General features: G+C 58.3%; 1 protein-coding gene across 2 annotated transcripts; it reads right to left on the reverse strand.

Moving 5' to 3' along the window:
* Positions 1-259: 259 nt before the first annotated feature.
* Itm2c (integral membrane protein 2C) lies at positions 260-13,501 on the reverse strand. 2 transcript variants are annotated; one of them, XM_076865817.2, is made up of 7 exons: positions 13,272-13,501; positions 5,548-5,685; positions 3,479-3,667; positions 2,316-2,426; positions 2,011-2,154; positions 1,735-1,885; positions 260-1,383 (listed from the first exon to the last, which is right to left on the reverse strand). In XM_076865817.2, exons 1-7 carry the CDS (start codon positions 13,413-13,415, stop codon positions 1,292-1,294), a joined length of 969 nt encoding a protein of 322 aa, XP_076721932.1. In that variant the 5' UTR covers positions 13,416-13,501; the 3' UTR covers positions 260-1,291. The 2 variants fall into 2 exon arrangements, with proteins under 2 accessions (XP_076721932.1, XP_076721933.1); XM_076865818.2 differs by lacking the exon at positions 2,011-2,154.
* Between the last annotated feature and the right edge of the window lie 1,978 nt (positions 13,502-15,479).

Genomic DNA, 15,479 nt, shown 5'->3' on the forward strand with positions numbered 1-15,479 from the left:
GAGATGCAGAAGCTCTCAGCTCACCCTCCACCCTCCCCACCAGCAAGAAGAGCTCCCAGGTCCCAAACACCGGTCCAGAGGATCAAGAGACAATGGAGGGGAGATCCTGTGCTCCCTGGCTGAACCAGGGAGCATGCCCACCTCTTTAGGGGCCAGATGCCAGGCCTGCCAGCTTGACCTTGCCTGCTGTGCCACCAATGCCACACAGGACTGTCCCGGAGAGTTTCCCAGCCCATGGCGCCCCACCATCACGCAGAGATCAGTCAGAAGTAAAAGATTTTTATTTTCTACAGACACTTCTGAAAAGAGATCTAATAGAGAAAATATACAAAGCATTTAAGAGTTTCATCTCCAGAGCACTGAGTCTGACTGAGGCGCCGAAGCCTCTCCAAGGCTCAGGGCTGGGGACGGTAGCATATTGAACGTCAGTAAAAACATGCAAAAGTGAGAAGGATAAGGAAAAACACTGCATGCCCTCCAGCAGAGGGGTGGATTCAGAACAGGGGGCAGGGTGCACAAGTACCAGGTGGCTCTCCCTCCCCCTCATCTCTACAAGGCTGGGCTTGGAGAAAGCAAGAGCTCCCCCCACTCCCGGAGCCGGCAGCTCACGGACAAGGGACCCCCTGCGCTATGGCCCGCTGTTCCGGCCTGGCCGTGGGACCCGGCTTGTGCTCCCAGGTGCCAGGCTGGGGGCCCTGGCTCCTCACTTCTTTGGTTCCACTCAGAGAACAGTTGTGCTTGACAGACTCATCCCACCCCCACGCTCCAGGCTCCTGCTGGTGGGCAAAGGCACTGACAGGAGTCCTGGGGAGTCCCCAGGACAGCCACCTTCCCTTGTGCTCTGGTGGGGTCCGTCCCTGGGCACATCCCCTCCTCAGCCTACACCCCAGCGCTGGGGATCAGCAGAGAAAGTTGTGCCCTGGGAAAAAGCCTTTGAGGACTTTCCCAACTGGGCCGGCGTTTCAGAACCTCAAGTCCCACCCTGTCCGGCCCCTCCCTCAGGTCCTTCCCCTTGGCCCAGCCACTGGGGACCCAACTTCAAGACGGTGGGTCACAGAAACCATCTTGGGTGTCCCCTCCTCCCCCACCCCTGAGAGGTCAGCAGAGGCAGGGGCCTCGAGAGGTCACGGCCCTGGTACCGGTGACCGGCAGGGCTGGAAAGGAAGGGTGGACATGTCACATCTATGGAAAGGTGTCCAAAGAACAAGCTAAGCAAGGGAGAGAGAAAAGGGCCAGAGAGTGGCCGGAAGGAGAAAGAAGAGGGCAGGGGCGGGCCTGGAGGAGGGGGGCCTCACACCACCCCGCAGATGAGGGTCTCCACCACGAAGGTGTTCTCGAAGTGGCGGATGGCGTTGCAGTTCTTGGCCCCGCGCTTGTTGATCCCTGGGAGGAAACAGAAATCCCAGTGAGGTCTGTGTCCCTGACCAGAAAGGACCTCAGGACCCAAGGTGGCGGGGGCAGGGAAGGCCTAGGAAGTGACACCCAGCTGCACAGTGGTCTGAACCCAGAGGCCGGAGCAGCCTGCCCACACCTGCCACTTCCTCTCTGTGGGACCTCGGGAGTGTCACTTCACCTGTCCATGCCTCCGTTTCCTCATCATTAAGATGACACTGGTGACGTGTACAGCAGCGCCTGACATGTTAAGTGCTCAGTGGACCTCAGCTGCTATCCTGCTGCTGTTTGAGCTCTCGGGCAGCTGGGGTTTGGGGCCAGGGACAGGGGCCAGCCACTCACTCCTCCGGGTAGCCCGGCGCCGCAGCCGGTACGTGTCCTTCCCATTGCACAGGTGGTAGATGAAGGAGCCCAGGGCCTCCTTGTCACTGACGTGCTCGGTCACCACCATCTCCTCCTGCATGATGTACGTCTGCGGGAGGTAGGTCCCTCTCTGCAAAGGGAGAGGTCACAGCACAGGGTCAGGACCAGGGGCTCCCTCCCATGATTCTGCTTGTCCACCTCCATTGTGGCTCACATGTGCCCCCTGCTCCCACACCCGAGGTGCCCAGCTCTCACCCAGAGGCCCCTTGCTGGCCTTTCTGATGTCCCCAGGCCAGTGTCTGTGCCTATACTGTCAAGACCCATGGCATGCGTGTGGTCTGGTCTCCTGGGGTCACTGCTGACATGGAGCATAAACTTGAATGCGAAGGTCTTGGGGTTCTCAATGAGTGGAGAGAGGAAAAGGACAGAAGTGACTCTGGGGATATGGACCAAGGGGCGATGGATGCATGACCAATCTGGGGTGCAAGAGCAATGTCCCTGGGTCCCCAGGTCTGGTCTCCACAGGGGAGGAGGGCAAGGAGGGACACGACGCTGCTCACCTTCACATTCATGAGGAGCTCCCAGAAGTTGCGAGGGGGCAGCACGATGGTGGTGTTGAGCTCGATGACGTAGCACTTGTCCAGGGAGATGTCGTGGTAGGCGGTGAGACCCTGCGCAGGAGGAGGTACCAGTCTGATTCTGCAGGAGCTGAGGGTCTGACCCGAATCCCTCGGGAGTGGTGCCTCCCAGATTCCCAGACTCCTGAGTTTTCCCAGCCTGTGCCACTTGCTAGCTGGGCGCCTGCTGGCCCAGAGCCTTGGTTACTGCACAGACTCTGACCGTGGGCTTGCAGAGCTGAGCAAGGTTTGAGACACATGATTATCTCCCAACTGTGCATTTCCTCAAACCTGTGCGGTCACACCATCCTTGGGGACAGTCTGGACCTCAGGGAGAGATGCTCTGTCCCAGGTCCCCTGTGGGACTCTGCTGCAGGCCACCAGGACACAGCAGGGTTGGTGCTGAAACCTCTGCAAGGCTTTGGGAAGCAAGCACCTGGGAAAGAGGGCTGAGCCTGTACTTCACTGGCTCCCAAACAGTTGCAGACGGGAAGGTTACTTCAAGGGGGAGGGGACTGGCTGGGAAGGGCATCAGGGGCTCCCACAGTGCTGGCAATGTGCCACAGCTTGATGCCGGTCAAATGCACACCTCGCACACCTCTGCAGAAACACACTCAGTGTACCTGGCAATGGGATGCCCTCCCCCTTGACCAAATGTAGGCAGACACAGAGACCCTGGACTGGCCATGGCAAGCAGCATCTATGAAAAATCCCCCACTGGGCTGGGGATGTGGCTCAAGCGGTAGCATGCTCGCCTGGTACGCGTGCGGCCCGGGTTCGATCCTCAGCACCACATACAAACAAAGATGTTGTGTCCACCGAAAACTAAAAAATAATAAATATTGGAATTCTCTCTCTCTCAAAAAGAAAAGAAAAGAAAAATCCCTCACTGCTAATCCACGCTCAGGGATAATGGCATTACCTATACAATGAAAGCAACGTCTTTAAAAGTCTGGTGTTCAAACGTAGACATCCACTACAGTTCACAAACGCCCCAAGGATCCTCTCTTTGGCTCCCGCTCCTTGCTCCAGGTCCCCAGGATGCCCTCCCACCACCCCAGTCCCGGTTCCTGGCCAGCTGCTGGCTGACCACAAGCTGGCCTTACCCGCTGGAAGTCGTGGATGATGTCTGCAGGGTCCCCACCACCAAACTGGGGCACGGGAACATTGATGCGCTCGTAGTTCTCTTCGAGGTAGATTTTCACATCCTCCTCCAGCTCCATCCGAGTCCGGACCTGGGAGGACAGCGAGTCCTCGTAGAGCACGCCACAGTGGAAGAAGTTATCTCGGGCCAGCTGAGCAGGGCGGGGGAGAGACAGACCGTCACACAGCGCTCCGGACACGGCCACTGCCGCTTACCTGTGCATCTCATGTCCCAAAGGCCTGGGGAAGCAGGATGGGTGGGGCCTGCGAGGTCATTTCACAGACGGGGAAACAGAAAGTGGAGTCAGGTTGGAGCCTGGAGAAGGCACTTCATAGCTTCACAAATGGAGGAGAGACTGAGCAGGGGCGCCAGGTCCTAGGAGGAAGACGGCTCCAAGCTTCGGTTTCCCCATCTGCAAAGTGTGGTAATCCCTAAGGTCCCCTCTGATCTCAAAGGCCATGATTCTGGGAAATGGACCAGCAGAAAGAGCACCCACCAGCCCCACACCCTTCACAGAGGAGGCACCAGAGAAAAGCTGGGGTGGGGCAGGAGGGTCTGCAGGGGAAACAGGAGAGCTGGTCAGGCTCAGGAGCCACCTTGGTGACATTAGGAGGGCGGTGAGGAGCTTCGAGGCAGCACAGGGAGATTCTCCACCATGCCCAACTCAGACAAGTCCCAGCACCGGTCCTGGTCCCTGAGGAGCCTTAAACACCATGCCGGCTGCCCCCCCAGGTGGGCTGGACCAATGGCCCCAGGAACAAGGGAAGTGAGGCAGTGTGAGTGGTGTCAGTGGAGCGATGGGTGACCGGTGCTCCTGACTTCTCCAGGGCTTGGGGATCTCCAAGGGACTGCCCGACCCTTAACTGTCAGAATCCCTTGCCAATCAGTGCTCTAAGGAGGCTGAATCACCAGCAGCCCAGGGAGGCAAGGTGACAGGGCTGGGCCCCACGGTGGCTGCCAGGCCCGGGCTGGATGCCTCACATGCTCTCCCAGGGGCTGCTCTGAGACGTTGGCAGTGCTGGGAACCAGAGTGGGCTGAGGAACCCCAGAAGGGCCTGCGTGGGGACAGGTGGAGCCCGAGCAGGTCCTGGGGTAGGGCCACAACAAGAAGGGGACCAGAGAGGCCCTGCAAGGAGAGGGACACCTGCCTCAAGTGGGCAGCAGGACAGGTGGACGGCGGGAAGGCCGGATATCCAGGCCGCCGGCAGGCATGGGAAGCCGCACCTTCAAGCACAGGCCTGGAAGGTGTGCGACCGTGGGAGTTGAGGCCTGCGGGGGGAAAACCAGGGAGCACGAACCCTCCAGTAATGCTCACGGAGGAAAACTGGGTGACAACAAAGTTACACACTTAGGGGTGGGAGGGGACAAATGACTGGCAAGCCCCAGGCTTGGGTCACCTTGAGACTCCCCATTAGGTGCAGCTGTGACTACCCTGTTATTCTATTTTTAATTTAACTTATCTTCAGTGCTGAGATGTGCTGACCCTCCCTCCCTCCCTCCCTCCCTCCCTCCCCAGATTGGGTGGCTCAGCCTGGAGCTCAGATCCCCAGGGGGGGAAACCACACTAGGGGGTGAGGCTGTAGGAAAGCCAGCTCCTCTGAGTCCCCCTCCTGCTCCTTCAAAGTGGCCGCAGTGAATCTGTGGCCACCTCCACCTCTCCTGACCCATAACCCCCATGTGCACGCAGGGCCTGGAAGGATTCACCCTTCCAGCACGACCTTGGAGAGGCCCTGCAAGGAGCCTCAGGGGCTGCGGTTGGAGATCACAGTTCCAATTGCTGCTCAAGTTTCTGGTGACAATGCCTCAGGGTGACGCGGAGAAGGGACCCCAGTGCTCCACCTGGATCAGAGCTTGGTTCCCCAGGGAAAGAGGCTGAGTTGGGGGCTGGCCTGGGCCTGACTGAGGAGGGCCCTCTGGGCCTGCCTGGGCACTGGCTCCCACCTGACCATCCGTCCACTACTCCCTCGCCTGCTGCGAGGGTCCCTCCACTCCGGCCCCCAGGCCGCCCTTCTCCCAGGACAAGCCCCTCACCTGAGCAAGGAAGAAGTATCTGTAGATGTAGACAGAGGCGAAGACCAGGCCCATGAGCAGCACGACTGTGCCCATGGACAGGTAGCACACGCCCAACGAGCCCCCCTTCTTGGAGCGGTGGTAGGGGGGTCGCTCCTCCTGTGGACAACAGTGGGGGTCAGCCAGGCGCTTCAGAGGATACCCGCTTTCCCTGAGTGCCATGGCCCCTCTGGCTGAGCCGAGAGTGCCTTGGAGGAAGGCACAGGACAGCACATGTCAAGTGAAGGAGAGGGCCTGGCCAGGGTGTCGCAGCAGAGGGAGATGGGGACCCACCTGTGCTCTTAGCCCTCTCATTACACCAGCCTGCAACCCACTACGCCCAGCCCTCCTCTGGGGCTCAGCAGGGGAAGGCTGTGAGTAGTGCAGTCCACAGGGGGAAGTCTGGAAGCTTCTAGAAGCAAGGGGAACTCCCACCAGGAGGGACACGTGGCTGTCAGGAAGGCCAGCCCGGGAGGCTCCAGGAGCTGAGCTGCAGGGCTGCCGAGACACCAGCGGGACCCAATTCCAGGCCTCAGGAGTCTGGGGTGGGGTGAGTGTGAAACTCCCCACTGTGTTGTATGGGGCACTGGACGGAGAGTGACCAGGGTCACTGGTCATCTTTCTGTTTGTCTCCCATTGCCCTGGTCCCTGTGCCCTCACCCAGTCACCCTTGGAGATGCTGCAAAGCCCTGGGCGTGATCCCAGGGTCCACCACTCAACCTTTCCTCTGTGTCCAGGTATGGCGGAGGGCGAGGTCAGAGGCCAGTCCCTACAGATACCCTCAAACCTCAAGAAGCTGTGGCAGAATGGTGGCCTGGGAGGGCTCAAGTCCAGGAGCCTGATCCCCTTATTCTGGCTGCTTGCCTAGACCACCTGCACAATGAGCAGGTGAGACCCACCTCTCAGGTCCTTTCTTGCCAGATTCTCTGGGAATGTGCGCATGTCTTCTCCTGTTACTCTGGGGGAGGGTTTGGGAGGTGGGGACGTGGTTTGTGTCTAAGTTACTCAAGATGGGTCCTCATCTCAGCACCTCACAGAGGTTCTGGACTAGTCGGGTACAGGTGGGCTGAGGGGCTTGGGCTTCAGGGAGCTGGGGTGAGCCCCACAGAGGGTCTCATCCTTCCCTGCATAGGACTCTCCCTGCCCCAGGCCCCAGGAAAAGAACAGAAATCGCCTGGAAGACTCCCCATACCAGACTATCCATTAGCAGGCCAGTTGGCCCCCAGTTTCCATGCTATGGGATGGGACTCCAGCCTATTCTGCACCCCACACCTAGTTCTGCACTGCAGAGAGCTAGCCTGGGACAGCTGTGAGGTGGACTTTCCAACAGGCTCTCCTGGTCAACACCAGTAGCCTAGGTCCACCAGCATCTCACAGGAACAAGCCACGAGGTCCTGCAAACAAGCAGCCAGGGGAAGTGGCAGCCATTCTGCTTTTCCAGTGGTCACCACTGGTCAAGGAAAGGTGGCTGACCCAGGGCCAGGCCAGGCCACCTGCACCTGCTATGAATCCTGCATTCCAAGGCCCTGGTTGTTTTAGGGGTTCATGTGGCATAAGGGGGCCCAGATTTGGGGGGGCCCAGGGACCCCGTCACAGGGCAGAGCAGCCCTACTCTCCTCGGGTCATCAGGTAAAGTGTGGACATGCTTCCGGACAGGGGTTTTATTGGGATTAAGAGACAAAGAACTTGAGAGCCCTCGGTGGAGCAGAGCACCAGATAAAAATAGCAGATCTCTGCCGAGTGTTTCCTTTTCAGGGCTGTCGCTGCAGACTGCAGCAGAGGCTGCACAGCGCCTGGGCTTTTGTTCTTTCTTTCTGGAAAACTAGAGAAGTTAGCTTGGGAAAACTGAAAAAAAAGAAAAGAAAAAAAGAAAAGGGGAGACCCTCAATGGGCTTCAAGCAAGAGTCTGGGGACTGCTACACCCGGGACAAGGGGAGGCCTGCAGGCCTCACCGCACTTGGCATCTCCATGTAGGAGGCCAACTTGAGTGGCCCCTGCTGAACAGGTCCCGGCTGGCAAGGTCCAGCCAGGACTCTCGCTGGTTATGGGGATCCCCCACCTTACCTGGATGCTGCGGGTGAACCCCTCTAAGTTACCCCTCTCCTACCCAGGGGCAGTAAGGGAAATCAAAACACCCCTCCCCAGACACATTTCTTTGGCCTATGTCCATCTGGTGACTCAGACCCTTCCATAACTTCCCCAGCTACTTCCCCAGCGGCCTCAGGACTCAATTTCGGTCGATAGCTCATAGTACTACTTGGGCTTCTGGCCCTGTCTTTGAGTCTATGCCTCCCATGCCTATAATAAATTTTGTTTGTTTTTCCTGTTACTCTGTCTACTGGCCGTTCATCTCATAGGCTAAAAACGATCAAACGCTTCAGAGGGAAAAAGAGAAAACTTGAAATTCCCTTACATGAATAAATGGCTCCTTTGGTCCCTGCAAGGGACACCTTCAAGCACCCACCTGGGTCTCGGCCACCCCTTGACCCACCTGACACCCTCCCGCCCTCAGAGCCAAACCCTCAGAAGCATCAGGACTGAGCACTGTTGTTGGAAGTGAAGTCGGGACCACAGAGCTCAGGACATCCCTGCTGAGGAACAAAAGGCTCGGCACTGCCCCTGCCCGCAGGATCCCAAACTACACAATCAAGGTCAAGGCTCAAATTCCAAAGCCCTGGAACCCTCCCAGTCTCCCTAGGCCCTCACTGGAGGCCATGACCTTTGGGTTATCAGACCCTGTCTGAGGATGGTGTGGCAGCAGTGGTCTGGCCAGCGTCCAGCCTTCCTGGGAACCCCTCAGCTCCTCCACCTGTCATGCCAGTGGCCTAGAGAAATGCTGCTCCCCACACGGAGCAGTAACTGACAGCGAGGCACGGGGGCTTCCATTTAGAAAGCAGGAGAACATCGCTACTGTTTCCAAGGCAACACGCTCTCCCAGCATGTGAGCCAGACATCCAGGGACTTGTGAGGAGCTCGGGCCACAGCCTGAGGCTTCATGGATCACAACGGTGCTGTTCAGGCAAGCCAGAGGCGAAAAGGGCAGGGAACTACCAAATGAAGCAGCAACGCAGACCCCGTGCCTGGTGGGGAGAGCTCTGCAGCTGTTCCTCCTCCAGTGTCCAAATTAGCCCTAAGCAGATTAAACTATTCGAGCCTACTTGGGGAGGCTGGAAAGGACAGCCTGTCTGCACGGGTCAGTGGCTGGGTCCGGCTCTACTCGCACTCTCTTCCCCCACCCTTCCCATCCTTAGCATCTTTCCCTTCCCAGGCTGCAGGCTCCAGGCCAGAGGTAAGGGTGCCAATGGCAGATGAGACAGCTGGCCCTGGGTGGCAGGAGAGGTGAATGTCCACTGTCCCCCTGAGCACACAGAGCCCTGAGTACACGCCACGTGCTGACAGGGTTCAAGGATTCGCGGAGAGTGGAATCCCACTCCTGTTCTACTCTCCAGTCTGAGGACCCTGTGGGAAGTGCCTGGCGGCAGGGCTTGGCTGGGTGCAGGAACGCTCTCTCCCACTCCACCCCTGACAGTGAAGGCGGCGAGAACAAGAGCTGAGGAAGGGTGCAAGCTAAGCAAAGCTCGAGGCTGGAAGGGCTGGGGGTGAGGGTGGACGGCTGCAGAGCTGGGCTGCAGCGATGTTATCACAAACACCTTTGTCACTAGGAGAAACCCTCGGTGGCAGTGTGAAGGCAGTCTTGAACCATGCAAAGACTGGCAAAGGAAAGCAGAAAAGAGGGAACCGGGGAGGGCAGCAGAAACGCCCTGGCAGTGGTGCCTGCCCAAATGCCAAAGCCCCCTGGGCAGGCTAGGAAGGGACATTGTCCCTGAAGTCCTCATTCTGCCGTGGAAAAGGATGTGGGGCTGGGCAGCCCTTTCTTGAAGGTCCTTTTGGCCCAGCCCTCCCAGCCAGCGGGCATGGGGGCCTAGGGTAGGATTCCAAGCTGGCCAGACCTGCCCTCCTCGCTGGCAGGGGACCCTCCCCCACTGCTCTGCTTGCCAGGGGCCAGAGGCCCTGATGCTCACAGAAAGTGAAATCTGATCCGCAGGTATGCGGGCTGGGGGATGGGGCAACACAGGGGCCATTAATCAAAGGCAAATGTCAAGGAGAAAATTAACAGGGCTGAGATGACTGTGTTTAACACGTCCCCCCAGCAGCCCCCAGCCTGGAGCCTGTGCACGTCCACACCCACACGAGAGGAGTGTGGGGAGAGGGAAGCCGGCTGAGGGGGCAGGCGCACTAGCAGGCGGCAGTGGCGGGTGTGGGGTGGGACTGGGGTGGGGTACTCCCCTCTGTCCAGCCACTGGTGAAGCTGGCTCCCCACCAGTGGCCCACGGCAGAGGTTCCTCATTATCTCAGTCTAAACACCACGTGGAGAGGCTAGCAGCGGAGGCCCAGCTGCCCCACCCCGCCCCTTCCCCGACCCACCGAGGGACTTCCTTCCCCCATCAGGTCTGGAGACAGATCCTCCGGTTTCAGTGTTTGTTCAGAAGCAGGGGCAGTCTCTCCTGAGAGTGCTGCGTCCCTCTCCCTTTAGGACACAGGTTGCCTACCACCCAAAAGCCCTGGGCTGCTCATCTGTTGAGAGTGGCCCTCTCAGGGACTGCCAGGGCCGCGGAAACCTTGGTTTTGAGAACAGTTCAGACACCACGGAGGGCTGGGGAGGGGGTGGTCACAACCAGTCAGAAGAGACCTTCTAATATTAGCTGTCAAATCCAAATGTCCTGTCTTGAAAAAGCAGCTCTGGGGTTCTGAGACCCCCCCAAAAGGCTGATATTCTGTCTTAAGTGACAGCTGCTAAATGGGCCTCCTGCCGGCTCCCATTGCTGGGGTGGGGGAGGCGGGGCTCTGCCAGGCACGGGGCAAGGGGGGAATGTGCCCTGTAGCTAGGTGGGGCAAGAAGAGGCCTGCAGGACTGAATCCTTCCACGGCTCCAGGTCCAGCAGTGAAGGCCAGAGCCAGCATGCAACAACCAAAGCCCCTTGTACCGGCTCAGGGCCTCAGCAAGCAGGCAAGTTCCCTAATACCCAGTTTCTGTCCTAAAGGTGCTGGGTTTTCATTCCTTCTTCTGACTGCCCTGGCCTCCCAAGCTCCCTATTGCCAATTAGAGGGAGGGGAGGCCACTCAGCAGGCTGCAGGCCATCACTAACAGCAAGCAGGAGGTTGTTGATATTTCCATTTCATGCTGAGAGAGGGCAAGAGGCTGTCAGCTTCAGAGCCCAATAAAAGCCAGAAGCTGGATGTGCATTACTGCTCAGGCCGTGCTGGCAAGGGAGGTCAAAACAGCCCACCACCAAATAGGCTTCTTTTGCAAATTGCTGAGATGGCTCTTCATCGGGAGTGCAGAAATGGGACTAGCTCTTAAAAACTGTCCTTTTGTCGGGGGAGATTTGCATCTGTAGAGAAAGTAAGTCAAATACATAGTGGATGCATCTTGAAGTGCCCCCTGCCCCCCCCTTTGGAAAGAGCTTTTCACAGGACTAAGTTATCTAGGCGTCTTACCCCAGACCCAGAGATGACCACAGGTGGCTTTTGGAGGGTTGTTAGCTGGGAGGCCTCACCCATGTCCGACCACCTTTGTTTGTAGTGACCTTTATTCACCTCACTCTTCCATAGCCTGTGACACCCCAAGCTCGAGTCTCTTCCTAGACACTGCATAAACTTCAGCCCCAGGGTCTCCCCTTTGAGACTCATCCTTTGTGTACGGCTCCCTGCTTAAATGCCAACAATTTTATGCTTTTTCCTGATAATCTGCGCATTGTCAGTTTATTTTATAGACTAAAATTATTATTCTGGTACTGAAGATTGATCCCAGGGATGCTCAACCACTGAGCAATATCCCCAGCCCTTTTTAATATTTTATTTAGAGACAGGGTCTTGCTGAGTTGCTTAGTGCCTCAATAAGTTGTTAAGGCTGGCTTTGAACTCAAATTCTGCCTCAGCCTCCCCAGCTGGGATTACAGGCGTTTGTGGCCACGGCTCCCAGCTAGACTAAAATTACTTTGCCTTCAGAAGTTAATGGGCAAATTGAAACTTGAAACTTCACCACACTGGACTCTACCATCCTGCCCAACACCAGCTTCTATGGGAGAATGTATCACTCCTACAGAATTTGGTGGATTTTGCCATGGAATTGGAGTTATAGGAGCTGGTGTTATATCCTTCCACTGCTTGGCTCCGTCCTCCCTCCTGAATTCCCAAATCCAGTGGCTCTTAGCAGAGTCCCGGTTCCTGGTCTTGGCTGGGGGTCTGCCCCTGGGAGAAGCAGCTGGGAACAGATAAGCTGCCCCTCCCCCTGCTGAGAGGAGAAGAGGCTGGCTCCCTGTGGTAAAAAGGAGGCTTGCAGAGCCCTTGGCAAACTTAAACCCGCAGACAACCGTCTTCAAATTTGGGACACCCACTCTCCATCTAAGCTTCGGATGAAGATGGCACTGCTCCCGTTGGGGTGCCCAACCTTGCCAGGGTGGTCGCTGATTTCTTGTCGCTCTGGACCTCTAGCTGTTGCAGCGACCACCACACGAAAGCAGGGTGCCAGCCAGGCCCCTGGCATTCCTCACTGAGGGTCTCTGCTCAGGCTAACCCCACCTCTGAGGCTTCTCTCCAAGATCATCCTTTGCAGGCCCCCAAATACCAAGGGTGAGACTGAAAGAGAGCCACAGAGAACTTGGAGAGGAGAAGGGAGTAGACTGGGACCTTCGTCCTTAAATGGCGGAGCCGGGGCTTAGTGCGCCCCAAGATCGCTGATGCCAGAGGCCACGAAGATACCTCTGCAGGGTCACAATGCAGCCTGACTGAGCCAGCTTCCCCTTCTTCCCCTCCCTTCCCGCCACGCGTCCTGCCCTCTGGGCCCTTCCCCGGACACACTCCACGCAGCTCAGACCGTTTTCCACGGCGGAAATGCCTTCTTCCCCCTAGGCCAGCGGGAAGGCGGGACGCACCGAGGCCCGCCCCCACGAAGCCGGCTGGAGACCCGGGATGCCGAGGGCACTGGGGCAGTGGGGGAGCCCTCCCGCCGTGGTGGGGTTGGGGGCAGCCCAGCAGGAGGGCGGAGAGGGGACAGCGAGACCCCGACCCCAGGGGTGGGGTGGAAGAGGACGCTGTGCTCGGACCCGGTATCCTCGGAGGCGCGGCGGGGTCGGCTCTGGTTTATTTCCATTTCATCACTTTCTGGTCCGCCAGTTCCAGTGCGGACCAGCAGCACATTCTCCATCCCCAGCAGGCCCTCATTTTGGGAGGGAATCAATGGCCTCTCCTCCGGCGTTGGCTCCAGACTCTCCCCCTCCACCAATTTCCCCACCAATCGGGTCCCACCGTCCTACTTGGGGGAAACTAGGTCCAGCCCTCCTCCCATCCCCCACCGGGGGACTTGATTCGCGGCCCCTCCCCCTTGATTGGAAACAGACGCCAAGCCCCCACCAACATTCCCCCAACTTTCAAGGACCAGACCCCTTCCCCTATTTTGGAGTAAGGCCCAAGGGTCCCCTTCACTTTTGGAAGAGACCTTGAGCGCTTCCTCACTTAAGGTCCACCGCTTCTGCTTTCTGCTGTCACTTGAGTGCAAGACCCAAGCCCCTGGCCCAATTTGGGATGGAGACCCCATTCCCGCTCGGCTCGCAGCTCCCGAGTCCCGACGCGCCTCGAGCAGTCTCGGGGGCCAGCAGGACGCGTCCGGATCCCACGCCCTCGCCGGAGCCCCCGGCCCCTCTCACCCTAGCCGGCGTCAGCAGGATCTCAGCGGCCGGAGCCGGCGCCGGCGCCGGGGCCGGGGCCGGGGCCGACACCGATGCCGAAGCCTTATCGGCCTTGTCGCCCTTGATGCCGGCCACGGCGGGCTGGAAGCTGATCTTCACCATGGCTGCGCCGGCCCGCGCGTCCGCCCTGCAGCCTCCGCCTGTGCAGCCTCGATCTGTGCAACCGCCGCTCGGTGCGCTGCAGGCACCGGAAGTTTGGATCCCGTCCGCGTCGGTGTCTCTAACCCCACCCCCAGCCCTGCCCGCCCCCGCCCCCGCCCCCCGCCCGAGGGCCGCGTCGCGCGTCGCGCCTGCGCCCCCCGCCAGCCCCGGCCAGCCGGGGACCTGCGGAAATCTGGGACTTTCCGCGCACCCTGCTCCCTCGCGCTCTCGCATGCATTCATTAGGCCGTCACTCGCGGACTCAGCCCCCTCGAAGCCTTGTCCCTTCCCACCCTCTCCCCCGATCCGCAGCCCGGCAGCGCCAGTCTTTGTTACCACGGTGACGCTGGCAAAGCGGCTTCTCCCTCAGTGCCTCAGCTCACAGCCCACTTGGTCTCCTCCCCTGGAGACGCCGAGCCCCGTCGTACCTGCGCGTACAGTACCTCTCAGACTGTGCTCGGCGGGGAAGGGGACCTCAAGGCCAGGCGCCAAGCTGCCTGCTTCTGTCCTGGGCTCTGAATACATCGCCACCTCCACTTTCCATCATGCTTCCTTCTGAATCCTTCATTCCCGCAAAGCCTTCCTGAGCGCCCCTGGGGTGCACGCTGAAGCCGCGGGGAGTCGGGGAGTAGAGAAGTGAAGGATCCCCCTGCGTTTGGCCTCCCCGCGTTAGCTTTGGCTCGTCACTGAGCGGCCCTGTCCCGCCCTTTTCTCTCCATCAGGGAGGATGGCGGTGAGTGCAGTGGGGAGATCCCCAGGGCAGGGGAGCGGAGGGGGTGTCCAAGGCTTGGGTTCCCGTCAAGATTCTGCCCCTACAAAGCATCATTGGCATTGGGAGGAGCCAGGACTTCTGCTGCAGGGGCATCTCTTGGCCCCGAGAGCCCTGGACCTTTCTTTCCTTGTTCCGTTTGCAGGCTGGGCCAGGGACAGTGTTGTTTCTTGAAGGCAAGCAAGGGTGTCTTCCAGATTGTGAGGACAGTCCACCTCCTCTGCTATCCCCCCTCCACCTGTCAGGTCCTGGTGGCTGCCTGGAACCCTTGTTGCCCACATCCCAGACTTGGACGTCCTGGTTCAGATCTGGGATGGACCCAGCAGCCTTGAGGACGGACAGGTCAAGCAAGAACTCTATCTAGCTGATGCTAAAGCCACCAACTTGGGGAACTGTGGGAAATGAATGGGGGAGGCAGAAGAAGATGTGTTGGAAGAGATGAGGAGGAATTTGATTTGGACCAGAGCCTTCGGGCAAGCTGGTACGACTCATTAACCAGCAACTCAAACTCCAGTGTGCACTTTCTTTGGAGCAGCCAAGCTCCCAGGCCTTGCTTGGAATGCCAGTAGCAAGCCTCAACATTCATGCCTCCAAGCTCCCTGGTGTGTCCAACGTTGTGTTAAACTCTGTGGCAGAAAACAGAAATGCCTGGGACACAACCCGGCAACCAAGGATCTGATCATGTTAAGCCTCCTGTCTGCTGAATTCTCTCACATGTCTTAAGTTATTTTCACCACAGCCTCTCTGACTTACCTGCGAACCTCCTGTGACAGAAACTAACATGACTAAAACTTAGGGTTGCTGAGCTAGGACAAGGTAGACCTCTGGTAGGCAAGTCAGGGCCATCTGGCTCGGGCCTCTGTGGCCCGAAACTGGCAGGTATATGCTCCCCTTCTTCTGGAAGGCCTTCACTGGCCGGGACTAGGTCCCTTTGCCTGAGCACCCTCAGCACCACGTGCTTTTCCTCATACCCTTCCTTACCCTGACCATGGGCCCCTGCCAGCCAAGGGCTGGGCATAGTCTGAGTGCAGTGATTTCTAAATGTTTTGTCTCATTACCCCAAAGAGCTTTTGCTTATGTGGGTTATGTCTGTCAACATTTACATAAGAAATTAAAACTCCAAAATTTTACAACATGAGAATATACATATTCCATTGACCTGCAGAGCAGTAGCATCCCACATGAAGCCTAATAAGAGAAGGAGAGGGGAAAGGGCAAATGACATCTTGGTATGGTTGCAAAAATAGTTGTGACCTT

The sequence above is a fragment of the Callospermophilus lateralis genome, chromosome 9, assembly GCF_048772815.1.
Source record: "Callospermophilus lateralis isolate mCalLat2 chromosome 9, mCalLat2.hap1, whole genome shotgun sequence".
Classification (NCBI taxonomy): domain Eukaryota; kingdom Metazoa; phylum Chordata; class Mammalia; order Rodentia; family Sciuridae; genus Callospermophilus; species Callospermophilus lateralis.

Excerpts from the sequence above, each read along its gene's own strand:
- Itm2c (XM_076865817.2), bottom strand. The coding sequence starts at position 13,415 with ATGGTGAAGATCAGCTTCCAGCCCGCCGTGGCCGGCATCAAGGGCGAC. Across the intron at positions 3,668-5,547 it reads GATACTTCTTCCTTGCTCAG|CTGGCCCGAGATAACTTCTT; the intron begins GTGAGGGGCTTG and ends CGCCCTGCTCAG. Across the intron at positions 1,384-1,734 it reads GCGCCGGGCTACCCGGAGGA|GGATCAACAAGCGCGGGGCC; the intron begins GTGAGTGGCTGG and ends GTTTCCTCCCAG.